Here is a 26,849-nt window from a genome sequence, read left to right on the forward strand (position 1 = left end):
TCTAAGGGCCAAGAAAGTCTAGCCATGGCTGATTCTTGTGAGGTGATAGCTCTGTATTGCAGAGGACTCTGAGAACCATCTGGGCTCTTTGGGGAAAGTTGCCATGTGGGATGCCACATGAGGGCTAGGACAACAGTAGTGGGCCATGGAGAGTAGTGATGGATGCGCTAACCTTGGGAGTCAGATAATCTATTTTATGTGCAAGTAGTTCAGGCTGCAGCTGCTTTTCCACCATGTGAGCAGGAGAAACAGGACTGTCTGCAGGCCCTGGCTTTGGGGTACTTTTGTTGTACCAACCCCTGCATACTCAAGCTTGGCAAAGTGAACTTCACCACTGAGCATGAACACATAACAAATGTATTTATATATCTAGCATGTCTCATGCCCCAGGCTTAAAGCCTTAGGTAAAGTTATAGTGTTTTAAAACACTATCTTTGACATCCATCAATACCACATACTTGAAAAATTATATTATATTCTCGTCAGCAGGCCTGCTGGTATGTCTGGAGAATGGCCAAAGAACACTAATAAACACAGGTGGCTAAACTGAAAACTGTACTGCACACGGCTTGGAAGACCTATATTAAGCACTCCAGAAATATTGTAATTCTTCCCTAATTGTTTTATCTTTGACTCTCTTGTTCAAGAAACGGTATTCCTTACCTCAGTAGGGGTGCACTTCAGAAAAGCACTTACATACGTGATTACATCCAACCCAATTTATGAAAACAGTTGAGCAATTATTTAAGTCCTGTTGTTTTCAAAGGGATTTCAGCACATGCTTAAAGTTAGGCACATGCTCTAGAATATTCCAGAACAGGAAACTTTGATTGGTGCTTAGATGAGCCACAGTCATTATAAAAACAACCTTCCACCTCTGTAATACCTAACCAAGGTTCTCAAAAGGATTTACAAATGTTAATCAAATATTACATCTGAAGAAGGTATATTTAATAAAGATAATGTTTAATCCTCTTAGATCTGAAAGTTCTTTGCAAAGTTGGTTAAGCATTTTCATCTTCATTTTTCATGTTGGGAAATTGAGATACAACAGGGTTGGTGGGTTCCGTGGGTTCATTCCTGTAGCTAAATCAGAAGTTGAAACTCCTGGCTCTGTCTGATGTTTTAACAAGACTAGTTTTCCTCCCTGAGTTTTGTGCAACCCAGTTGGAAAAAACTCAGATTTTGTTAGAAATCAAAGACTCAATTGGTGCCGCTGATGGTGAGCAAAAGAAAGGTGGCTTTAAACCACCTTTCCATCTCACTTGATCGTGGAGCTGGCTTAAGGCCAAACTGGCCTTTGGCTACATTAGAGCAGGCTAAGGGCTGGGCAAACTTTCACCAACTTGTAATAGCCGCAAATAGCCAATATGCCAGCATGCTCTGGGTGCATTTCCTAAGCCAGGCCATGAGAACACAGTGTAGAGTCCAGCCATGTGGGTTTTATGCTACCCAGGGACTCCCCTACATCATCGGATTCAACAGCTGGTTTGAGGAGTTGAGTCAAGGATCTGGTGTGAAGGGCATAAGGGGGTGTGTGCATATGCTTTATGGCATTTGCATCTCTAATATGCACCCAGCACACATTAGCAGCCTTTCACAACGTTTAATAGGCTCGCACTATGTAAACCATCTGAAATATTTATATGAGAAAAGTAAAGCTTTGATAAAATGCCATATTAACCACTGGGCTCATTTAGAAGAAAACTCTCCAGATGTATTTTCTGTGTTATGAATGTCAACTGCAAGAAAAGAGTTTCTTATCACATGCTTCAGAGCCACAGCCACGTTAGTCTGTATCCATAAAAAGAACAGGAGTACTTATGGCACCTTAGAGACTAACAAATTTATTTGAGCATAAGCTTTTGTGGGCTACTGCCCACTTCATCGGATGATATAATGGAACATATAGTGAGGAGATATATATACATACAGAGAACATGAAAAGGTGGGAGTTCCCCTACCAACTCTAGGAGGCTAATTAATTAAGATGAACTATTGTCAGCAGGAGAAAAAACACTTTTGTAGTGATAATCAAGATATCCATGGGAGTATACACATGATGTTTGATCTTTGATAAAATAGATACTGGAGCCCATGTTCTGGATTTTTTTTCTTATACTTTTTCTCCCACCAAAGTCCCCAGCCAGAGTCCTTTTTCACTTTCAAGATCATAGCAATTAGAGACAGGATAGGCCTATTAGCTCATCTCCATCCTTGCTGGTAAATGCTTGTTCCTATGTCTAGTATTTTGACCCAATCTAGTTTTTGTTGTCATAAAAAATGGGGCAACCACCATTTCCCTTTTCAGAATCATCCTGATGGTGCATTTCAATACAAAAAAAAATGTTCTTCCTTTTAGAGAAACAAGGTGGGTGAGGAAATATTTTTTATTGAACCAACTTCTGTTGGCAAGAGCTCTGTATAAGCTTGAAACTGGTCTTGAACCAACCAAAATTGGTCCAATAAAAGATACTACCTATCCACCTGGTCTCCACCTGGGACCATCGCAGCTACAACAATGCTGTTCTTTCTTTTGTTATCTTTAAAGATAAAGAAAAAATTAATAAAGCTGCATTTTCAAATTGGTTACTAAAGTAAATTCATGTGTAGCCACCTACATAAATCAGCCCGATTTTAAGAGATGCTGAGCACTCACTACTTCTGTTGGTGTTTGGCATCTCTGAACCACAGGGTCTTTTTATAGAGATGGTCTACCTTTGGGCACCCATGTTTGAAAATTTTCCCTCAGTATTGGATACCACATGGATCGCCTCTATAGAAAATCCAAAGATAGAGAGATATTAAGTTGAGGGGTTTTAATGCACTTTACTTTGACTAAAACACCATATGTAACAGAAATAAGGTAGTTGTATTTAACATGTAGCCTGATCTTTGCTCAGTCAATACCCTACCATAACTTTTCCTGTTACAGTTCTATATTCTGCTCTCTCTTCCTGCATTATATTTCTCTAATAACACTGTATGTTATTGTAGTGCATGTCTTAAAGGTATAACTTATTGTGATGACGATACCATGCTTTGGGAATGACTCAGTGCACCTGGAACTTAAGTTACAGACTTTTAGTTACAGTGGTGTAGCTGGAATGTTTCAGCAGATCTTTAAACCTCACTTTACAAATAGATGGTTACGCTTTGTCCATGACATGCAATACAGCTTCCTGAGGGGAGAGAAAGGGCAAAATCCAGACTAGATTGGGAGCCTTTGGCCCAGCAGGATGTCTCCTGCATTTCATCTTTAAGGTCATGGTTCAGAATCCTACTTCCAGTCAGAATGGCCTATGGGAGGGGACAGGATCTCCTGTGGTACAGGAGCTGTCACCAGGTCATTCTGCTGCCAGGGAGAGTGCGTTTCCCTGTGGTTTGGTGGGTCATGAGTCAATTATCTGGTGCTTTTGTATTTAGTGTTGCTCACGCAATTGATCATGTTTATTCCCATATTTGGAAGGTTAGTCACTGACTGGTGGGAGAACATTTTTGTGACTTGCATTAATAAAAAAGCCTGTACATCATTTGTTCGTAAAGCTTTAATGTGCTGAATTTCCTGCAGCTTAAGCTCAGCTGTTTGTTTATTCCTTTTTAAATTCCTATGTGTTGTGTTATGTACATAATAGGTGTCAGGGCCAGAAAAAGCAAATCCAGTGTTCCCTGCAAAGCTATTAACATTGGCCTCCTATGGTTTTTAAAAATATTCGGCTAGCCTGACCCAGAGTCTCCTGTGGCTGCAGGTTTGCCAAGCGGTCATGTCCCTTTCCATGGGATATAGCAAGACATCTGTTTTGAAATGACGGCCTATTCATCGATATGGTTTAACTCCTTGTATGGTGCGGGCGATGGAAGATAACCCACTGGGGAGCCTCAGCATATTTTGGCTTCTTCACCAGTAGCTCACTCTTTCCCACTGTCCCACTCCATGTTCACTGGCTGATGTTGGCCATGGATTGGGCTAGCCAGCCTGGTTGGTAATCCTCTTTGAAAGGTACGTGTCTGGTAGGACACTGAACTCTATTGGTGTGGTCACCATATTGGAGACAGGGAGGCATTTTTTCCCATGGTCCATTTTACACTGGTTGGAGGGATTGAGCTTCAGTTGCATCTGGCAGTGATCTCTGTTTTGTGGTGCTGATATTTTTGGTGGTGAATTGGTGCGTGAGGCATTGGTCTCTGTTGGTTTAGTCAGTGGCTGATGATCTTTGTGTGATTACAGCCTATTTTCTTTGACCATGATTTCATGGGCATGAGTTTCTGGCGGCGATTGTAGATAGATTCTGTGACTATTCAGCCCCAAACCCAAGAATCAGATGAAAGAAGAATGGAGAAGAGGGCTAAGTTTGGCAGAGAACATTGGTTATGGACATAGACCTTATTATCATGTAAAGAATTAAGAATACGCCATCCTGTTTCAGGCCTGGTTCTTTGAGAAGGGAGTTTTGTCTTGGAGGCCCATGGAAGGGTGACTAGTTGGAACCCTGGACTGAAATACACATAGCCCGGCAGGGATGGAATGCAATGTTAAACAGTTATTGACTAACTTGTTGTTGAATTTAATTGAAAATGCAGTTGATTTGCTTTTTACTGTAAGTTGGTGGTGTGATGTGCTTTCTTGGGGAAATCCCCTGGTGTTGACAGCAATGTTAACTTACACTTTAAAGGTTTATCTGTTTCAGTTTGTTGACCATTGATTCTTTCACTCTTTTACTTTACTTTAACCAATAGAGTGGTGGTGGTGGTGGTGGATTGTTTGTTTGTTTTTTTAATTCCATGAAGTCCTTAAATCAGGCCATTATTTTTTTTCCACAATTAAAAAAAAAATTATATCCTGAGCTGAGATATATCCATGTGGATTTTCAGGGAGATTGATAATGTAGGATGAGAATTTAAAAATTATCCTTCCAATGGGAAGTTAGCTTCAACCTTAACTATAGTGTGACTGATGTCTCTCCCTAAATAATGACATTATGTCCCCAAAACCTGAAGAAGAGCTCTGTGTAAGCTCAAAAGCTTGTCTCTCTCACTAACAGAATTTGGTCGAATAAAAGATATTATTTCACCTATCTTGTCTCTCTGTATGTCCCCAACACATTCTTCATTTTTCCTTTATATTTGTATTACGTTAAAATTTAAAAAAAGAGTTGTAAAAAAGTTCTCTCTACAGCAATGTTTGGATTCAATTATTATTTTTCCAAGGGTAACACTAACAACATGGAACATAATAAAAAAGATCCACCTTCTCAACAGAATGATGATATAGGCCACTGATAATGAAGTCCAAGGAGAATTCTCAGTAAACGCTCCTTATTTTTCTTTCTTCCACTCTTTCTTTTGTTCAGCAGTTGCATCTAATACTACTGGGGTAATTCTGCGCCAAAAATTTCAAAATTCTGCGCACAATATTTTAAAATTCTGCAAATTCTATTTGTCAAAATAACACTATATCAGGGATCGGCAACCTTTAGCATGCAGCCCTTCAGGGAAATCCAGTGGTGGGCTGGTATGGTTTGTTTACCTGCAGCATCCACAGGTTCGGCTGATCACAGCTCCCACTGGCCGCGGTTCACCGTTCCAGGCCAATGGGGGCTGCGGGAAGTGGTTGCCAGCACATCCCTCGGCCCATTGGCCTGGAACGGCAAACCGCAGCCAGTGGGCGCTGTGATCGGCCGAATCTGCGGACGCTGCAGGCAAACCAACCATCCGGCCCACCAGTGGATTTCCCTGACAGGCCATGTGCCAAAGGTTGCTGATCCCTGCACTATATAATCATGCCAGTTTCAATTATTTGGTCATTTATTTCAAAATACCTGTCAGCAAGTATGTCTGTAACAATACAGACACACACACAAATTCCCGCAGGAGTAGAGTTAAAGAAACCCCTACTACCGACAAGTTCCTGCTTCTCTGGCCTCTCCCCCTGCAGAGCCCAGTCAAGGAGTCAGACACTCACATCCCCTCCTTCCCCAGAGCCCAGCCGTGGGGCCCTCCCCAGCCCAGACACTCACACCCTCTACCACCCAGAGCTCAGCTGCAGGGCCCCCCTCTGACTCAGATGCTCGCACCCCTCCCCCTCAGAGCCCAGCCATGGCTGCTCCCAGTCTAGACACTCACGCCCCCTTCTCCCCATAGTCTAGGGATCCAGAGGGAGAAACAAACTGATACTAGGTCCTGGGCTTGCATGGAGTTTCCTGCACACTGCCTCCTTCCTTCAGGGAACCTGCCAGGAACCCTGCAACTCCTCCTCCCACTCCCCCTGCAGTATCTTCTAGTTGTGAGCTGGGCTCCGCCACATCCAGAGGCCCCCAGTGGTGGCCAGCAGTTCTGCAGCCCATTTCTGTTGGGGAAAAGAGGAAATTCTGTGCACACAACATTAATTTCTGCAAAACTCTGCATTGTGCAGTGGCGCAGAATTCCCCCAGGAGTAATCTAACCCATGGTTAGCTCAGCTTTACATGTAGTGCTTTTTCACATTTTGATTAATGAGGGAAGGCAGGCTTTGAAGCCACTATCTTCTCACACACAGGTGCAATGTTTCATCTGTGAAAAAGTTGACGTGAATGATTTGTAATGAGGGAGCCATCTAAACACACCATTAACAAAGGACAAAAGATGTTGACCTAACCTGATGCCATGCCACTTTTGAATCCTTTCCTCTTTACTATCTTACCCTTTCAAGATTTGCCACCTCATGGCAATCTGTTTTCCCCCCATTGCTAAATTCATGCTGTAAAAAACAAGCAGTTAATATAAATGAACCTGTTATTCATTTGCCGGGCATTTTCTGTATCTGCGCTCTGCACATTTTATTTAATATTTTATATCAATGATAAAAAACTAATTAAAAGTTGCTTAAAGAATATACAGAATGCTGTCCAACTCTGCTACCTTGTCATTGAGAAGATATAGCATGCACACTGCAACCTATTTGCAAGCTGAATCAAAGCAACTACATGACACCAGAAAAGTTACATGGACAAATGTTGATAATCAACTGCTTAATTTCTGTGGCTCACAATTTTGGCTCTGATTCAACAAAACACTTATTCATATGTTCATCTTAAAATACCTGCTTAAAGTTAATCACATTATTGAATTGGGATCTTTGGTCTTCTGAATTGCTAAAGAACTCATTATAGCTCCAGCAAAATGATTGGTTATAATATGCTGAAAAATAATGAAACCACATATGACAGAACTAAAACGATATCTCCTACGTAACCAGGCTTTTCACTATACTCAAAAATTGAATAAAACATGTTTTACATCTGCAGGTCAGGAACTAAAGAACAAATTAAGCATTCAAGTGAAAGGTTAAAGATCTACTACCAAGTAATGAAATGCCAGGTGTTTATGAAACTCCAGAGTCCTGTGGGGGGAAAAGTAGAGAGGAAAGACAGGAAGAGTTCTGAACCTTTGGGTAAAACAACATAAACAGGATACCAAAAAAGAAAAGTTGAGGGAAAACAATAATGAAATGTGGCTCAATATGTGTGAAATCAGAGCCATAATTTCACCCTGTCAGATAATAAGAAAGGAATTAATAATGAAGCCATAGAAAAGGAGGAGGTGACAATCTCCATAAATCAATAACTAAGATGTAAATGAGATGTTGAATAAGAATCTTATTCATTAAAAATAAAAGTAGAGATGGATTAGGATTAAGAGACACAACCACTTTAATATTGGTTAGCCTGTGGTGTGGGCTCTCAAGGAGAGTGATCTGAACCTCAGCCTTTAGCACATTTATAACTATACTGTGAACAGAACTGTATCATAGAATAGAATAATAGATTATCAGGATTGGAAGAGACCTCAGGAGGTCAGCTAGTCCAATCCCCTGCTCAAAGCAGGACCAACAGCAACTAAATCATCCCAGCCAGGGCTTTGTCAAGCCGGGCCTTAAAAACCCCTAAGGATGAAGATTCCACTACCTCTCTAGATAACTCATTCCAGTGTTTTATCACCCTCCTAGTGAAATAGTGTTTCCTAATATCCAACCTAGACCTCCCCCACTGAAACTTGAGACTATTGCTCCTTGTTCTGTCATCTGCCACGACTGAAAACAGCCTGGCTCCATCCTAGGTGCTCCATCCTAGTGTCAAACTGCACATGAAGGCTACTGTATTACAAATACTGCATGGTAATAATTAGTACGGAGATGAACTAAGTGACCCAACAGCTCTTTTCTAATTCTAGATTCTTCAAGAGCCTCCATAGCTCTGTCCTTCCTTTTACCTGCCAACAGGCTGAGCCCCACTGTGGTTCCTTTGAACCAGTGTACAGCCAGCTTAAACAGTCAGCTGCAGATTCCCTTACTGTAGGAAGTCTGACATGTAGCCAATGTACGGTGACCAGATAGCAAGTGTGAAAAATCGAGACACTTTTTTGCAGAGAGGTATAGTCAGAGGTGAAAATAAGCCGGTCCGGTCTGGTACGGCGTACCGGCAAGAGCTTCGACTTCCACGGGGGGGGATTGAAAGGGCTCTGGGCTGCCCGCGGCTGCAGGCAGCCCAGAGCCCTTTGAATCCCGGCTGTGGCTAGGATTTAAAGGGCTGAGAGCTCCCTGCCGCTGCAGGCAGCCCAGAGCCCTTTAAATCCCGGCCGCGGCTCCGGCGGCAGGGCTGGGGCCGGGATTTAAAGGCTCAGAGCTCCCCGCGGCTGTGGGCAGCCCAGAGCTCTTTGTATCCCAGCCACGGCTCTGGCGGCAGGGCTGGGGCCAGGATTTAAAGGGCTCGGGGCTCCCCTCAGCAGCATGAGCTCTGGGCCCTGCCCCAGCCCCGCAAAGCTCAGGGTTCCCCCTGGCGGCCAGAGCCCCGGGGGGCTCCCAGCCACCTCTGCAGCTGGTAGCCCCTGGTTGATTTAAAGGCTCTGGGTCTCCAAGCCACAGCTGATTCCCCAGGGCCTTTAAATCTTGAGAGGCCACGCCTCTTCTAGATGAGGCCACGCCTCTTCCGGATGAGGCCATGGCCCCCTCAGGACTCCGGCAGTACCGGTAAATCCTGTAAGTTACATTCACCCCTGGGTATAGTTGCATATATAAGACAAAGCTCCTAATATCAGGATGGTCCCGATAATATCAGGATGTCTGGTCACCCTAAGCCAATGTAGCCGGCCCTCTGCCTCCAGAATCAGAGATGTGGCCAGAGCAAGCTGTGCTCTGGTGGGTCCCAGCTGACAAACAGCTCTTTGGAGGATATTGCAGCTGGGACATAGCGTAGAACAGCCCTCAATCTGCTCTAAACTATGGGGCCAGGGAGCCACAGGATGCCTCTTTGAAACTCCCTTACCTGGGCTCAGCAGTGGTTTGAGCCTCTTGTCTCTTATTGTGTCATCTCTACTCCACCAGCAACATCAGCCTTTTTGCCCTGGTCATCAGCTTTACCCACAGCCCTCTTTGCACTTTCTTGCACACCAGTCTCTACTCCTGGCATGACCTGCTTGAGCTGCTATGAAAAGCCACCACCCTCAACTCATTCAAGCCCCTTTTTAAGATCCACCTTTGCCATTATGCCTACACAAAATTAACCAGGTTAAGACACGTTTTCCCAGAATAATTTATAAAAACCTTTCCTCATACTGCCATGCCCATGCTGATTAAATGCATAATTTTGTCTTGTAAGCACCTTGGAGAAGGCTTTCTGTTTTGGAAGACACCTAACAATATATCTTTGGATGGCCGTAGAAATAATAATAGCAAAAGTGATGGAACTTTTACCCTTAAAATAGGCCTTTTCAAAAACTTAAAATATCTCCTTTATATTCTACCTTTGCAGGATACCAAATGTTGTGGTATCACTTGACACAATATAATGCCATGTTTAGGCGAAATTTTCAAGAAAGCTCACTCGGGCTAACTGTGCTCCTGTTGAAATCCACGTGCCATCTAATGGCAACAGAGTAAAGGCCAGTGCTGAGCAGTTTTGAAAATCCCACCCTACATTTCTCTGTTTTCCTCAGACATCCAGCAGTTGGCCTTTCCCATGTCAATGTTTCTCAATCAGTGGGTCATGACCCTTGTGTGTGTGGGGGGGAAGATCATGAAAGGCAATTGGTGGGGGGCGGGGTTGCGAGGCACTAAAAAAATTATTATAATCTAAACCAAAGAAAATCTCTCTCCACCACTGCCTAACTAACCTTACTCTTCCGGGTCAGGTATTGTCTCTCAATAACATGAAACATACACACAAATACATTATATAGGCTTATCTTATCATTGATACATTTTTATTGTTACTTTACAGTAAGTGCAAGGAATTTGCAAAAAGTTTTACTTCAAATAAGGGGATGCCAACCTGAAAACTGCCCTATGTGGTAGAATCTAGCGAAGAAAAAGACTTATTGAATTACCTAGTCCATCTCCCCGCTATTGCAGGACTGTTAGCTGCAGTAAATGTACTTGTATTTTGACCATGACCGATCTAGTTTAACTCAGACAGACTTTGGGGTTGTATAGTGCCTGGTGTCAAAAGATCACAAAGCATTGCCAGACACTTATTAAATAAGCCTGACTTCCCCCTTGTGATGCAGTAAATATTATTGTCGCCAATTTATGAATGAGGAAACTGAAGCCCAGAGCTGCCTTCCCTCAGGCCATATTGTGTGTCTGTGACAGAACCAAACAGAACCCACCAGTAAGCCCCAGCTGAGCTGGGTTCTGTTCAGTAGACCACCCCGCCTTTCTAGTAGCTGACGTGTGCTCTCTGAGTGGGTCATCAATGGCACACATAAAGGTAATAATTGGAGATATACCGATCTCCTAGAACCGGAAGGGACCTTGAAAGGTCATCAAGTCCAGTCCCCTGCCTTCACTAGCAGGACTAATTTTTGCCCCAGATCCCTAAGTGGCCCCCTCAAGGATTGAACTCACAACCCTGGGTTTAGCAGGCCAATGCTCAAACCACTGAGCTATCCCTCCCAATCTGGCTGAAGAGTGCTTCTGCTAGTATGGTAGCAAGCCGGGCAAGCAGGACTTATATATATTATTTAGGGATGAAGAATTGCTTACAGATTTTTCACATAAAAACAGTGTGTAATCTACCCACTGTGAATATAGTTAATTTACTCATCTTTATGCTTCCCTGATCTTCTTCCTCTGAAATATTCTGGGAGGGTAGATGTATCGTCTGGGACGTTTCCAGATTTTTTTTTCTTTCTGTCTGTCTTTTTTTTCCCAGTGAGGCACTCAGCACAATAGTGAATTAAACAGGATCCTTGTGTATTATAACAATGACACCAGTGGTGCTGAAGATGTGCTTAATCTGCATTGTGGGCTAATTAAACTGAACCACAGTCCCTTCACTGTTGTTCTCCCCTGCAGCCTCTGTGCGGCAGCAGAACACTGCACACTCTGTGAAGTGCCAGCTTCCTTTTCAAACATCAGCGCTTCAGAGGGAATGTTCCCTGGGGTATGGAATTAGAGCAAGGGACTGGGAGTCAGAGCTGTACTCACAACGCTGCCACTGAGTCTTTGTGTGGCCTTGGGCAAATCGCTTAACATCCATGTTGCTCCATCTGCAAGGATCCTAACATATCAGTGCCTCAGAGAGGGGTTGTGAGGCTTAATTATGTTGTAAATCACTTGTAGGTTACCAGATTTGCAAAGTAGCTGGCAGCATGGATGGCTATGTTTCCCTCAGGCACCAAGTGCATTGAGCCAGCACTCCAGTGGCTAACATGTCATATTGTGCTAGCTATAGCAAGTATTTCCACAGCCTTCACAATCTCAAGTACACTTCCACAAATGCTGCAGTGAATAGGGTACATAATGCACAGAAATTCAGCCTTAGCTTTAAATCTCAGTTTTTCCTAGGTTTTCTCATTCACAGATCCTGAACCCTACATGATAAAAAAATTGCACTTGGTTTTAGCTCCCTGAATCTTATTGGCGTTTTTCTGCTCTCACTTACAATGGTGTAAATGAAGAGTAACTACACTGAAGTTAAGAGAGTGTTGTAAACCAGTGTCAGATCAGAATGAGACTTATTGACTTAATTGTTATTACTATTGATTTATTATTTGTATTGCGGTAGTGGCTAGGCACGCCAGTCGTGGACCAGGACCCCATTGTGCTACGTGTTGTACAAACAGAATAAAATGAAAGCCCCTGCCCCAAACAGCTTGCAGTCTAATGGGATTGGTCCAGCTAACTATCCCACTCTTGCTTTGGTCTTTTTAACTGTATTACGGTATTTCTTGGTGACTCTATCCTCTCAGACTGTATGTACCTTTAACTAATGCGTGCTGATGAGACTATAATTACCAATTGAATAGTAGAGCTCTGAAATTCAAATGGTTCCATATGCATCTGTTTATCTAAGGTGACCTAGAGGTAAAAGGCTGCATATCTCATTGTCAGTCCCTGAGCCAATCATCCCCTGTCTCCTCCAGGCGGCTCTAGCTTTTTTGCCATCCCAAGCACAGCAGTCAGGCTGCCTTTGGCGGCTTGCCTGCGGGAGGTCCCTGGTCCAGTGGATTCGGGGCTTGCCTGTGGGAGGTCCGCCGGTCCCATGGCTTCGATGTACCCACTGCTGAATTGCCGCCGAATCCGCGGGACCGGCAGAACTCCCGCCGGCAAGCCACCGAAGGCAGCCTGACTGCCGCCCTCGCAGGGACTGGCAGGGCGCCTCCCGTGGCTTGCTGCCCCAGGCATGCACTTGGAGCACTGTGCCTGGAGCTGCCGCTGGTCTCCTCTACTCCCCACCTAACACATACTCAGATTTTATTTTTCCTGTGCTTTTAATGCATTGTTTTCTGCTTTGTCCAATCTCACAGCTGAAGGCTGACGAGAGGATCATCAAAACGGAATACGGGCTGCTGATCCGCAGCCTGCAGAAAAAGGACACAGGGGCGTATTACTGCAAAGCACAGGAGCACACGTTCATTCACACCATCGTGAAGTTAAATTTGAATGTCATAGAGAACGGGCACATGGAAAGCACTCAGAAAACGGAGGATGAAGAGGGACGGGGGAGAGATTTGCTTACTGAGTCGCGGCTGAGGTACAAGGATTACATCCAACTCGTCAGCAGCCCCAGCTTCAGCCTGGATGAGTATTGTGAACAGATGTGGCACCGAGAGAAGCGGCGGCAGCGGAACAAAGGTGGGGCAAAATGGAAGCACATGCAGGAGATGAAGAAAAAGCGAAATCGAAGGCACCATGAACCTGTCAGCAGCCCACATGCCAGGCCTACATCTACGTAGCTTTTATAGTCTATTTAAAGAAAGGACGTTTAACATGCAAAAATACTGTGTTCTGTTTTGTGCATCCTTCCGATTAATTAATATTGCTTCATACTGAGATTAGATAATGCACAGTCATTATTGGTCTGTACAGGACTGCACTGTAATACTGGAATATTATAGCAAATGACAAATTCCTTATTTGAGTACCGCATTCAAGGCAATAATTCCAAATCTGGGTTTTTTCCCAGAAATTCAGATTTTGTAGCTAACAGTGAGAAGCTGATTCGTGACATATGTCATGTGGGTGTTCCATGGCTTCCCTGGCATAATTTTAATATGAGATTTAAAGTCTATGTTACAGTGCATTATTAATTGACTGCTACATTCCACCCAAGAGTTGGCTGCAGTTCAGGGGTATGTGGATGTATTTGTAAAAGTGCTCGGGGGTCTTGTAAGGATGGGAGGTGCCATATAGATACAGGCCATTTTGTGACGGATCTGCAAAACTATACTAAATTACCCATTGGACATATATTTAGGTACATGGGTGGCATTTGCTAACACAGAGAAGCAAAGCAAAAAATCAATTAAATATAAGCTTAGCAGTAACACTCGTTTTCCCCTTTAAAAATGTAATCACATTTTAAGAGGAGGAGATGTAGAACTTTATTCATTAGGGCATAAGCAGCCTCTAGTTTGCAGTCCATCTGCTGAAATGAAATGTTGACTCAATTGAAACTGCCAGCAAGGTACTCGAGAGTAAATTTCGTAAGAAGCACCTGGGAGGTACGTGCACAAACCCTGTTAACAAATAATGGGATTTCTGCCTTCACCTCTATTGTCTTGCTGAAGATTTTACCCTGAATGTCTCCACTCACATCTACAACTCTAACCCCCGACTGGCTTCATTTTCTGGGGTATGGTTAGTTTGTTGTAGAAAAAAAGAGGAGTGGAGAACACACACGCACAAAAACCCTCCCGAACTTGATGACAAAAGACAATGAGGGAAACATATTTGGCGACAGACAGAAACTGACAGTGCTCTTACACCAGGTATAACATTGGGGAGAGAGCAGACATTCCTCAGACTTATGTATTTGTTTTATAAAAGGTCTTGTGTATTTCAAACAAGGCATTGTGTTGTTGGAATTAATACTTTTTTATTATAATTAAATAAAAACAAAAAAAGCCCACGTGTAAATAAACAGAAGTAGAAGTTAGAGATGAGCAGCTTTGCGATTTACAATAACACCATTTGTAAAGTGTTCCTAGTTTTACTTTCTCTCTTTAATGAGATAAAACTTCTTGTATGAGCAAGAGCTTCCCAGGGCCACCCGGGGGGTGGGGGGGCAAGTGGGGCAATTTGCCCCGGGCCCCACAGGGGCCCCCAAGAGAATATAGTATTCTGTAATATTGCAACTTTTTTTTATGGAAGGGGCCCCTGAAATTGCTTTGCCCCAGGCCCCCTGAATCCTCTGGGCAGCCCTGGCACTTCCTTCAGATCTGATTTACGCCAGTGTAACTCCATTGGCTTCATTGGACTTTCTCCCAATTTACACTAGTGTAAGCAAGATCAAAATCAGGTCTATTGCCTCTTCTCATGCTTCGCAGCCCCTCTCCCCCACTCTACCAAACCTCCCCCTTTCTGCCTTTCACGCCTCTTTGAGTGTGAAATGAGAAATTAGCCACTTCCTCACATGGAAGAAAGCTTTGATGGATACTAAACCGACAGACTTTACTTGTTTCTCATGCATTCTGCATGTCTTGAGAGCAAAGTCTGTGGGAACGCCATGTAATTGGTGTGCAATTTATTAAGGAACCAAGAACTTTGGCTCTGCATGCTGGAGATTATCCCTATCCGCTACCCAATGTGTGTGTGCATTCAGTCCCAGATCAATAATTGTGCCCATACAATCTGTGCCATTGTACATTTCCTCTTTGATAAATGATACAAATAAGGTGATGTGTTTTTCAGATCATAGAAAGGAACCTCACCTGACTCAAGTTTATTGTAAAAAAATTAAAACTGAATGTGCATGTATTGTCTAAAGACAGGGATTTTAGATTCTTTGTTTTTTCATTAAGATACATTGGTTAATTAGACCGCATTAGGTAGTTTGTGTACAGTACTTTGATAGTGTACTCTGCAAGTGTTAACTATTATAAAAGATGAGAGGGGAGTTTCATTATACAGGACTTTTAATCAAAGAGACTGATGTCCTAGGCTCTTATTAGTAAGCTTAGTCCTTACTACTCTGAGTAGCCTATTAATGTCTATAGAACTTTTCACAGTAGTAAGCATTATGCTCAGAAGTCAGCTTGTACAGCAATAGCACCTTAGGCCAAGATTTTCAAAAGTGACTAGTGATTTTGACTGCCTTGATGTTTGGTGCCCAATTTGAGACTCCAGAAGGGGTGTTATCCTGTAAATATGAGGCCCCTTTAAGAAATCTCAAGTTGGACACCCAAAAAATGAGACACTCAAAATCTTGAATCACTTTCGAAAATTTTTGCCTACGGATGACTGCAGTCACCATACAGAACCCACCGATGTATTCCTTGTTGTATTTTATCAGTCCAGAGAGTAGCATCTCTCAGACTTGGTCCCCCGGGGAATGAGTGGTGCCACACCATGACTAAGCTAAGGTGCTAGCATCAAATAATCCATATTGGTCCCATGCTTACATGTACTGACAAGGGGTCTGCTCCTTCTCCCACTGAAGTCAATGGGAGCAATATTGTAATTGATTAGAGCATAAACCCTACTTATCTTCTTCATGAAAGTAGAACCATTGGACTCACTTCAGTGCCCCTACTCAGTCAGATAAGGTGTGCAGGATTTGGCCCTAAATAAGCTGTTTGTGGTTTGCTCAGTACTTTTTTCCATCTTCCTTGAGAGCTGAACAGAACTGGTTTCCTTTAGGTTTAAATAGCTTTGCAGAGCCTAGTGCCACAATCGTTGCACAAAACTCCCCATCAACTTCAACAGGAGTCTTGAGGGCCTAAGGGCTGCACCACTGGGACTGTGAGCTTTAAAAGATTGAATTAAAATGTTACTACTCTTAAATTCAAGGGGTTTTATTTTATTTTAAGTGTTCTTGCAATAGGATTCCTCTCAGAGGACTGATCTCAACTCTGCTGTGTGGAGTAGCAGAGAGAAGCCCTAAGCGAGGAATGAGGCCACTTCTATCCTGAGGAAATAAATTCAATATCCTCCAAGTCATTATGCCATATTGGATTCATACCACCCTGGGGAGGGGTATTAATAATATTGTGGAAATAAACATCTGTGGTTCAATACATTTTATAAGAGATGTACATTGAATTAGGACACTGCTTCTCATACACAGCAGTAGATGATACACTGGGCACTGGGGACCAGTAAATTAGCTAGATAGTCCAGGGAACACTGGGGAAGGGTAAGAAGGGATTTCTCTAGACAGCTGTTTGTTATTCAGTCAAAAACCAAGGTCAGGAGTAAGAGTAGTGGATCCTTCTGTAATGTGCAATCCCAAAGAGAGGCTCAAAGGAGAACAGAATGAGCTAACTCAGAAATTTTAGCAACGAGACAGAAAAGAAAGGATTCCCTTCCTGTAAAAAATTCTGTTATATATATTCAGTTATAGATATTTTTAATGTAAAGGCCCAAACCTGGATCTAATTAACTTTCAAAATGAGAACTTGAGGGTCCATTGTGCTGCGAGCTGTACGATGAGCCACAACAGGCTCATAGTTAAAATGGAACTGAACCCAGCCTCCTTAAAGGGCTCAGTAAAAGTAATGCTACCCAAAGTTTGGGTCGAGAGTGGAAAAAGTGACCTCCACATTAATAACTGAAGGTTCTAAACAGATACCCTAGTGCAGACTTTAAAAAAAAATACCTTGGTCCGATCAGTAATAAATGCTCTTCCCCTACCTCAAAAAATAAATTAAAAAAAATAACAAACTCCTTCTCCCCTCACTTCAGAATATAACTTGTGTTTGCCTGAGTTCCATCCATTTCAAACAGCCTGTCAGAACAGCCAGTGCAGCTTGTATTGTAGTTGTTAGAATTCTAAAAACTGATGCAAGCTTTAAGATCCAACAAGTTCCTAAATACTGTAGTATTCCTGAAGTCAGTTAAAATAAAACTGGCTGTGGGATTAGCAGACAAAGGAATAAAGTGTTTAACACTTAGTCTGTTAAATTTGTTCCTTTGTTGGAAAACATTCTAGGGACATGTAAATATGTATTCATATCATAAGCAAACAGTTTTCTGTGCAAACAGTTCAATTTACACACATACTGAGGAGCCAAGATCCTTGATTTTGCCAGTCCTCAACTAGACATTGGACCCTGATTCTTATCTCAATTATACTAATGTACACAATTAAACTTAATGGAATTACTCTTGATTTACATTCATGTGAGATCAGAACTGGGCCCATAGTCTAAAACGCTCTGAAATTTTAATCAAATCTATGTAAATCTTGATATGCATCTACCATTTACATATCCCTTATCAAAATTTAATACATGATTGGTAGAACATGATTTTCCTACTAAACTGCTGTCATGTGTATGACGGTTTTGTAGGGACCTACATAAATAATTGGATGCATTTTATTTTATGTGTAACACAAGGTATTGCAACTGATTGATATGAGCTAAAAATACTTACAGAGTCAGCTCCCATGGATGTCAGTGACCTAAATCCCATTGGCTTCAGTGGAATATAAATCTGATTCTAATCAAAGTAATTATAGCAAGTTATTGCAAGACGCAGCTTAGAGTGTAGATAACTATGTAGAGATTCATTATACAGAGGAGAATCAGGAGTTAACTGCATGGAAGGCACTGGAATTACACCTGGGTGACAGGAAAATCAAGTCCACATGTCTCTCCAATATATTCTGTTACAACTTATGAAAATGTAAGTGGTCCCTTATTGTATTTTACCTTAGTGTCACAAATATTACTCAGAATTAGGCTTCTGTGATTAGCTGATGTGTGAAATCCTTTGTAATTGTAATCCAACTTTTGACGTTTATAAAACAAGTACATTATAGACAGGAAAAGGAAGGATAAAAGAACAGCCCTTGAGAGAATTTTAAGGCTGTGAAAAATGATCTTGTTTTTTTACTTCCATATAGTATTTTAATGATGATAATCCTAAAGGTGTCCTAGCCAGGCATACATTTTCACAGTGCTGAATATTTAAATATATTATAATACCGGGATAACAGATAATCACCAATGTTTGGCTAAAGGGCCTGATCCTGTTCCAATTGAAATTAATGGGAGTTTTGCCACAAACTTCAATGGAGCAGGATTGGGCTCTTAATTGTTCAGGTTTCTTTTTATATCGTACCATCTGAGTCTGTTGTCTCAAGCTATTGGGACAAATCCTTCCATGGTTTTCACTCAGTCCTCACTTAGTCAACTCTTGCTGACCTTAAAAAAAAAAACTAGGCAAATCAGTGAAGATTTCAGGATTTGACTCATTGCTTGGTGTATAAAGTTAAACACACTAGAAGGCCCTTTAACATATTCTCATCTCAGACAATGTTTTCTTAGGCACTTGTGTTTGTATAGACTAGTGTCTACCACAAACTTTCCTAATGTTTTGACACAAAACAATTCAGTGACTGACAGATGTAAACCAGATCTGGAAAGACAAATCACAGAGCAGAAGGTGAAATTTGCCTCAATAATGAGATTTTGAAACTTTTTAAAGTTGGTCTTTTTCCTCTTTATTGTATTGTCATTGTGTACAGTTCCCCAGTTTAAAATCAATGTCTGTTGTGCTTTAAAACAAAAAACTTTCTGGGTGATGTAAGAACCAGAAAAACATTTCCAGGTGGCTTTTATTACTGCTATGGACCTCTAGTTAATGGTTTCAAATAGTCTGTGCCAAGACAGTCATTTGTCCACTCATAGGCAGTCATGATATTTTTAATGGACCCAGACGTCTCAATTTTGGTTGTGTTTTATATTCTGCTCCATTACTCTTATTATATATAAGTGCCTTTCGCTGCTTTTTGTGTTCTATCATTTTGTTCTTGCTACTCCTGCTGTTAAATGGAATCATGGCCAAGACAAGCCGTTTTCTGAAGATTCAACATACATGGTAATAGTGACTGGAACAGAAGGCTTAGGCAGATAACTTGTCTGCAAAGGTGTGTCATGGCTACCCTGGGCAGAGCCTTGTGGGCTTCACAACTTTTATGAGTTTTGAAAGCACTTAGCATTTCATGGGACAGTACCATATATCTGCCTATAGGCCGAAAGTCAGGATCAGTTTACAAAACTTGCATTTACTATACTTCAAAAAATCACCTAAAGCTATATAATTTACCAAAAGTTCCAGAAATCTGACAGCTAGAAATGGTCATCTTTTAAAAGGAGAATAATACTTTATCAAAGTGTGGCCATTTTCCAAAAATGAAATATTTTTGGAAAAAGTTTTCATATTTTTGAAGTTTTCCATTTTTTAAAAAAAAAATCAATAGAAATTTGTAAAGAAAAGATTTGCCTGCTTGTTGCTTTTCAAAATGTATATTTGCCTGGGGTGGGGGGGAGAAGGGAAGATTGCATGGCCAATTTTGATTGGTCATCTTAGCTTATTTACATGAGGAAAAAAGCCCAGAGTAGCTGGTGTGGAGCAGCTAGTGCACACTAGCTACTTCACATTAACTCTCTGTGTGGACATACTTACTCAGCACTAAGAGCGTCTTTGTGTGCTTTAAAGAGTAACAGTATCCACATCGGTAGCTAGTGCATTTTAAATTCACACCCTAGCTTATTACTCCATACTAACTTCCCCACGCAGACAAGCCCTTAGTCACAAGGGATTTTTTAAAAAGCATTTTTTGAAAATTTCACTTTGAAAATGAATTATTTTTATACAAGAAAATTCAGAAAAAATAAAAATACCACGAATGATGACAGCATGGAAATTGCTCTCAGATGTTCCAAAACTCACCCAACTTTAAAAAAATCAACCTGCTCTAAAGGATTCCTTAAGTTCTGTTACTTATGATTTCTTCATGACTTAAATTGAAAAGATTTCTATGTAAAGTAAATGTAAAAAAGTCATTTTAAGTTTGCTTGTCAACATGTTGACATTGTAAAAACTGGACTACATTACTATTGGATAAGAAGCACAGAAATCTATGAAACATACAAATCAAGAGAGACTATAATATTTTCCATCACTTGTATGAAGTCCATGTTTTTTCCCCCAATTAATGACAGAAAAATTCAAATATCTCAGGATAAGTCTGTCTGGGAAGAAAGGAAACTGTTCAGAAGCTCCCCAAATGCTCTCAAGAGAAAAGTCATGGCCAAGCAGATTTACCAAAAGGAATTGGTTAATGCCTCACATTCTATCAGTAAGGCTAATATTTTCACATAAGGCAAAACTCACAGTATTTCAGAAGTCCAGCACAAGAACTATGCACCACTTAAAGCCATGTTATAGGGCTTAAGTGGTTCTTAAACTGACTTTTTGTGCAGGAATCAATTCCACATTTATAGTATCATTATTTATAGAGTAATATGGAAAAAAAACATTTTTGGTGGAAAGGGCCCATTTGTGAATTACCATGGCTAAATATAGAGTCACAGTGGGTGAAGCACTATCTTTTATTGGACCAATCTCTGTTGGTGAAAGAGACAAGCTTTTGAGCTTACCCAGAGCTCTTCCTTCTGGGTAAACCTGAAAGCTTGTCTCTTTCCCCCACAGAAGTTGGTGCAGTAAAAGCTATTACCTCACTCACCTGCTCTCTTTAATATCCTGGGACTGACACGGCTACAACAATACTACAAGCAATATAGTTAATTATGTAACATCATAACTAAAGCGTTGTACATGGTCACTAACTTGCTTTGAGTTTGGCAATCCTGCTGTTTTAACAGGAATTCCAATCTTGTAATCCAAAGGTATCTGAAACTGTTAAATGTATATTTTGGTTTTATTATAATAAAGAGCAAATTCTGACAGAACTTTTGCTGTCTATTTTTCCCCCTAATCGGACCAAATAGTAAAATATGGGTTTCCAAATAAAAAACATTTTTGTTTTGGAGTGCTTTGCTGCTGTAGGAATACATTTATACTATACCAACAAAGCAATCCTAGTGTAACTGGCCTAAGGAACTAATACAAGGTCAACGGCAAATATTACTCAGATACATATCTTGTTGACTTCAACTGAAGTTTCACATGAATAAAGACTTTGAACAGCTGCTGTGTCCCCTCCCCACAGGTGGCCGCACTTCAGCAGTGGATGATGTGATCCCTGTGTGGGCTCAATCTTGGTTCCACTGCAGTCACTTGCCATTGACTTCAGTATGACCAGACTTTGGCCCTGTGTGCAGCTGGTAAAGCAGCCAGAACTCCGTCAGGATGAGATATTTTGTTATTTATCCACTGCAATGTACAGGCTGCTCAACAGAGTAGAGAGAAAGAAGGAAAAAATTAAATGCTCAGCTGGCTTTTTGCAGCCACATATTTAGTTGGTCGGGTCTAAAGCAGAGCACTATTTCATGGGAACCCGTAGACAGGAAAGCTAATTAAGTTGAAATATTTCATTTTATCTGAAAAGGTTTAACGGGGTCAAACTTGAAGACAATTAGTGAAGTACCCGGTTTGCCATGTCCTTTTAATTATGAGCCCCTTGCACAAGCAAGGAGCTCTTTGAAGCTTACACAACAGCATTTATGAAACTGATTAGCTTTCTAAACTTTCTGCATGCCGCTGATCACAGCGAGTAGTATGTTACTCATAGACTCATAGACTTTAAGGTCAGAAGGGACCATTATGATCATCTAGTCTGACCTCCTGCACAATGCAGGCCGCAGAATCTCACCCACCCACTCCTGTAACAAACCCCTAACCTATGTCTGAGTTATTGAAGTCCTCAAATTGTGGTTTGAAGACCTCAAGCTGCAGAGAATCCTCCAGCAAGTGACCCGTGCCCCACGCTGCAGAGGAAGGTGAAAAACCTCCACATCTAGTCTCTGTGAAATCAGTGGGGCTGCTGACAAAATAAGGCACTACTCAAAGAGAGAAAAGGAGGGAAGGGGTGAAATCTGGCCATTTGGAAGAACTCGGGGACCTATTCGCACGCAATGAGATTTTTAATGTTAATGACAAGAGTTTCAAAGTTTACTTGACACTGGTAGTAATTTAGGTTTCTATCAAGTAATATATTTGATCCAATTTTGGAGTGAGGGAAAGAATAGCTAGTTGCCCACATTTTCTCTGTATTGTTATTGCTTGCAGCTAATGCACGGTTTGTAAATAGTGGCAGAAAGTGGAGTTCCTAACCCAGTACAGTTGTTGCCCATTGGTGAGTGTTGGTTTCAGGACCTTCTCTGTGCTGATCCACAGAGGGTAAGATGTTACATCATCTTGGTTATCACATAAAGGATTGAATGGGGAACCATCAGAGCTAAAAGTATGGGCTGCTACAGCTTGAGCTAAAACACCAAGTGTCTACAACTATAAGCTGTAACAATTCCTGTCCTCTGTGGATGGGCACAGAGGGGAGACCTGTAAACTCTTTCACCAGTGAGTGATACAGTGACACCGTAGCAACGCCTTTCAAAACCGGCTGAGGGTGGTCAACAAGTTCACTTATATTTAGCATTATTCTAGTTTGAGCTCCCTCCTTTGCTCTCTACACTGATGTATCAAATCCACATTTCTGACTCAGATTTAATTCTTAAAGTTGTGAAGAAGAAAAAAAAATTACAACTAAGCATATTTTGGAACAGGTTGACACGCATCTTTAAAAGAGTGTTACAGTCAAATGGAGCTAAACACTTTAAAGTCAGGCAGTGCCAACATTAAGATTCCCTCTACAACCTTAACGCTCCTTACAATACAAACTTTAATTACATGGTTACATACTATTATATCTGCAGAGCCGTGCCTAATTCAGCACGCAGCAGGGACAGTGCATAGTCAATGAGCCAGCTGTTCCCTATTTGTTTTCCCCCCTTACTATTCAATGTGTGGTGCCCTCCATTATTCTCTGCACACCAGCCAGCCTCTGCATTGGGGGGCCCAATTTTACCACCATCTCCCTGCTTGCTGGGCTGGTGCCTGGAGCAGACCCTGGCCACCATTGTCATGGAACTTATGAATTTTGGCATTTCTTGCCACTCAACCATGAAACCAGTGACCCGTCTTGTGGAAGCAGGAAGTGATCTCAACTTTTTGGCAGTATCAGCAGCAGTAAAATGCTAAAGAGGCAACAACAACAAAAAATGAGTAAAGTAGCTAAAATAAGGGCAAAGCAACGAGCACAGCAATATCCTACAAATATTTCATGAAAGTGGAGGAAAATCATTGTATATTAGGTGCAACATGCATGCTGATTTTACCAGACAGGCTAGCTGTGACAAGCATCTGTGACAAAGTGCAACACTTACACTCAAATGAGAGGCAGTACAAATGGAGAAGAACAGAAATGTGAAACTTCAGAAAATGGTTACACAGATGTTTAATACTAATACAGAGAGCAGCTTCACAGAAGATGTGAAATTTTCGAATTAGCAGAAGAGTTCTAGGCCTTGACAATCTAAAACTCAGAGGGTCTGTAGAATGCAATCTGGAACATTGTTTTTGTATGGGACATCAACAACTGGGGCATGGAGAAGGAGCTTGAAGAATCCATCAGTCTCATGGGAATCACCATGAATAACATTTAGTACAAGACGATAGACAGGTCTATGGTCTGGAACCAAATAAGCACCCACTTGACTGGAGTTAATGTTTTGTTCTTTGTTCCCAGAGCAGAACAGTAGGCTCAGCTGTGAGAACTTCATGATGCTTTGAAAGGGGAGGGGCATATGCCTGCAGGGCAGCCGAGTTCAAAACTGTGAGCAGAGCGGTCATGGCAGGCATTGTGGGATACTGGGGGAGGCCAGTTCTGGCGATATAATGAACGGCAGTGTCTACACTGAGGTTTGTCACTTCAACTTTGCTGCAAAAAAGCTCTATGTCTCTCATCGAGGTGGTTTTATTTTGTTGCCAAAACTGAAAAATGTGGTCACCAAAAGTGGCAGTGTAGTGTGTACACCTCCACTGTTTTGCTGCCAAAAGCTGCCTTTTACTGACAAAACTCTGCCGTGTAGACAAGGCTTATTGTCAAGTTTCACAATATTCAAATTTTCTGTCTCAGCGAACTCATAGAACAGGGCAACAATATAATGCCATAGGTTTATTACAATAATATGAGAGTCTGTTCATTCTGCGTAAAGGCAGTTTCTTGAGAATCACAGGACCTGAATCTCCACTGCCAGGCATCTTGGCTAGTCATTTTCACTCTCTTTGCAGTGCTGTAAATGACTAGACAAGATGTAAGATGGTGGAGAAAGTGTGTGTAAAACACTACCAGGTCAAACGTTATTCCTGCTTTGCACTCTAATGTAGTGAGATTTAAGCACAGTGCATAACACATAAAATCAACACACCCTTCCCTCCAAAACACCTTCCTTTGTGACTACATAGTTTCTATTGTAGAATCACCGCCTTCTAGGACAGAGGTGGGCAAACTACAGCCTGCAGGCCACATCCGGCCTGTAGAACTGTCCTGCCCGGCCCTTGAGCTCGCCGCTCCCCCGCGGCCTCAGCTCGCCGCGCCGCCAGCGCTCTGGCCCACCGCTCCTGCCAGGCAGTGTGGTGGTGTTGCTACGAGCTCCTGCTGCTCTGAGCAGCATGGTAAGGGGGCGAGGAGTGGGGGGGGGTGTTGGATAAGGGACAGAGGGCTCCAGGGGGAAGTCAGGGGACAGGGAGCAGGGGGCGGTTGGATGGGGCGGAGGTTCTGGGGGAGGTGGTCGGAGGACAAGGAACAGGGGAGTTGGATAGGTATGGAAGTCCCAGGGGTCCTGTCAGGGGGCATGGGTGTGGATAGGGGTCGGGGCAATCATGGGACAGGGAGTGGGGGGGTTGAATAGGGGTGCAGTCCTCGGAGGGGGTGGTTAGGGGTGGTCGGTCCCAGGAGGCAGTCAGGGGGCAGAGGGCGGTTGGATGGGGAGGAGGTTCTGGGGGTGGCGGTCAGGGGACGGGAGGGTGGGGTAGGGGGTGGGATCCTGGGACAGGGCAGTCAGGGGTCCAGGAGCAGAGTGGTTTGGATGGGTCAGGAGTTCTAAGGGGGGCAGTCAGGGGGTGGGAAGTGGGAGACGGCGGATGGGGGCGGGGGCCAGGCTGTTTGGGGAGGCACAGCCTTCCCTACCCAGCCCCCCATACAGTTTTGCAATCCCAATGTGGCCCTCGGGCCAAAAAATTTGCCCTCCCCTGTTGTAGGAACTTTTCCCCAGCATACCTGTCTGGAAACTGGCCCTTTAAATGTGGCAGAAACAAACAGCTGCAGGCCTAAAGTAGCCATTCTGCAACTGCCTGTTGTTTGTTGTGCCTTCCTTCCTTCCTTCCAGCAGTAAGTACTTTTATTTCCTGTTAGATTGTCCCTTCCTTATTTCTGAGGGGGATGGCACATTCTCACAGGTAGCACGTTGCAGCTTATATTCCTTGGCTATGGAAATAGAAACCATATTATTTCACTTACTACAACACAGGTCTCCCTTTTTAAAACACCTTTATTAGGGTAAAGTTTAATGGTAGACATAATTTCCCCAATATAATTTAAATTTACCCCCTCCTCATTGCCCTTTTGCGGGCCACAAACTGTGGCAGTGTATCTTAGTCCTTTGCAGTAAATGAGAAGTAGAAAAGCTACATCATTATCTGTACTGATGCAACTACCATTCTGTTCCTGTTAAGATACCTTTTGTTCCTCTTAAATTCCTCTGTCCCCACACATTAATTTAATTTAAATTTAATTAATTTATTTTATTTAATTTAAAGAGACATTTAAAGAGACACCAGATCTTCTGGGTCTTATTGTAAAGCTTTACTATATGCACCCTTTATGCTGCTGTTGTGTTAGTTTAAACCGCACTGAATGTTTTTGTTCAACTCAGGATTTAGGCTGAAGTCTTATAGATAATAGTTATTTGAGGAAAATACTAGTAAGAACTGTCAGAGTTTCAGACAAGGGATGGAAAACTTGTTTTTTCAAAATGTAGAACCCACTTAGCTTGTGGGTTTAGAAAAAAACTCCAAAGAGAGGAGGTTTGAGTTCTGTTTGTCTCTAGCAAACTCTGCATTCAGGATCGTTGTGTGGTTTATATTTCACTCTTTGGCCGTCCTAGGCTCTGGGAAATAACTGTTTTCAAAGAAAAATCTTTGTGGTTGTCATATTATAGGCTTCTGTTTAATTAGAAATACATATTTTGATTTTAATTAAGCTTCTCCTGTAGGGGGATTGTTTAAATTAGATTAAAGCAGGGACTGTCTTTCTACTCTGTGTGTGCGTAGCACAATGATCCTGTTTAGGGCATACAAGTAATAATGTGGATTATAGTAAGAGTGAAGATTATATTATAATTTAATTAAGGGAGAGAAATGCTCTAACAAACCTGAAAAGATTTCAGGAAACTTGAAACTTAAAAGTAAGACTCCAGTCCTTCAGCTCATTCCATACGATCCCTGGGGCTTGTTATGATGGTGCTCTACAAATGGGACATGGGTATCTCTTTGGAAAGATCGTTAACAGATAATATACCATATATATGGGAATATGCAGCATTGCTCCTAGGTTTTCTAG

The 26,849-nt window shown here is 42.1% G+C and overlaps 1 protein-coding gene across 1 annotated transcript in view; it reads left to right on the top strand.

The window, feature by feature from the left end:
- Nucleotides 1-14,508, top strand: part of SEMA3D (semaphorin 3D) — a 192,114-nt gene extending 177,606 nt beyond the window's left edge. Inside the window, exon 19 of the mRNA XM_045002540.1 lies at nt 12,784-14,508. Within this exon, the coding sequence (XP_044858475.1) occupies nt 12,784-13,212 (429 nt within the window). The 3' untranslated portion in view covers nt 13,213-14,508. The remainder of the gene's footprint in view (nt 1-12,783) is intronic.
- The last annotated feature ends 12,341 nt before the right edge of the window (nt 14,509-26,849 follow it).

The sequence above is a fragment of the Mauremys mutica genome, chromosome 1 (assembly GCF_020497125.1).
Source record: "Mauremys mutica isolate MM-2020 ecotype Southern chromosome 1, ASM2049712v1, whole genome shotgun sequence".
NCBI classification, from domain to species: Eukaryota; Metazoa; Chordata; order Testudines; family Geoemydidae; genus Mauremys; species Mauremys mutica.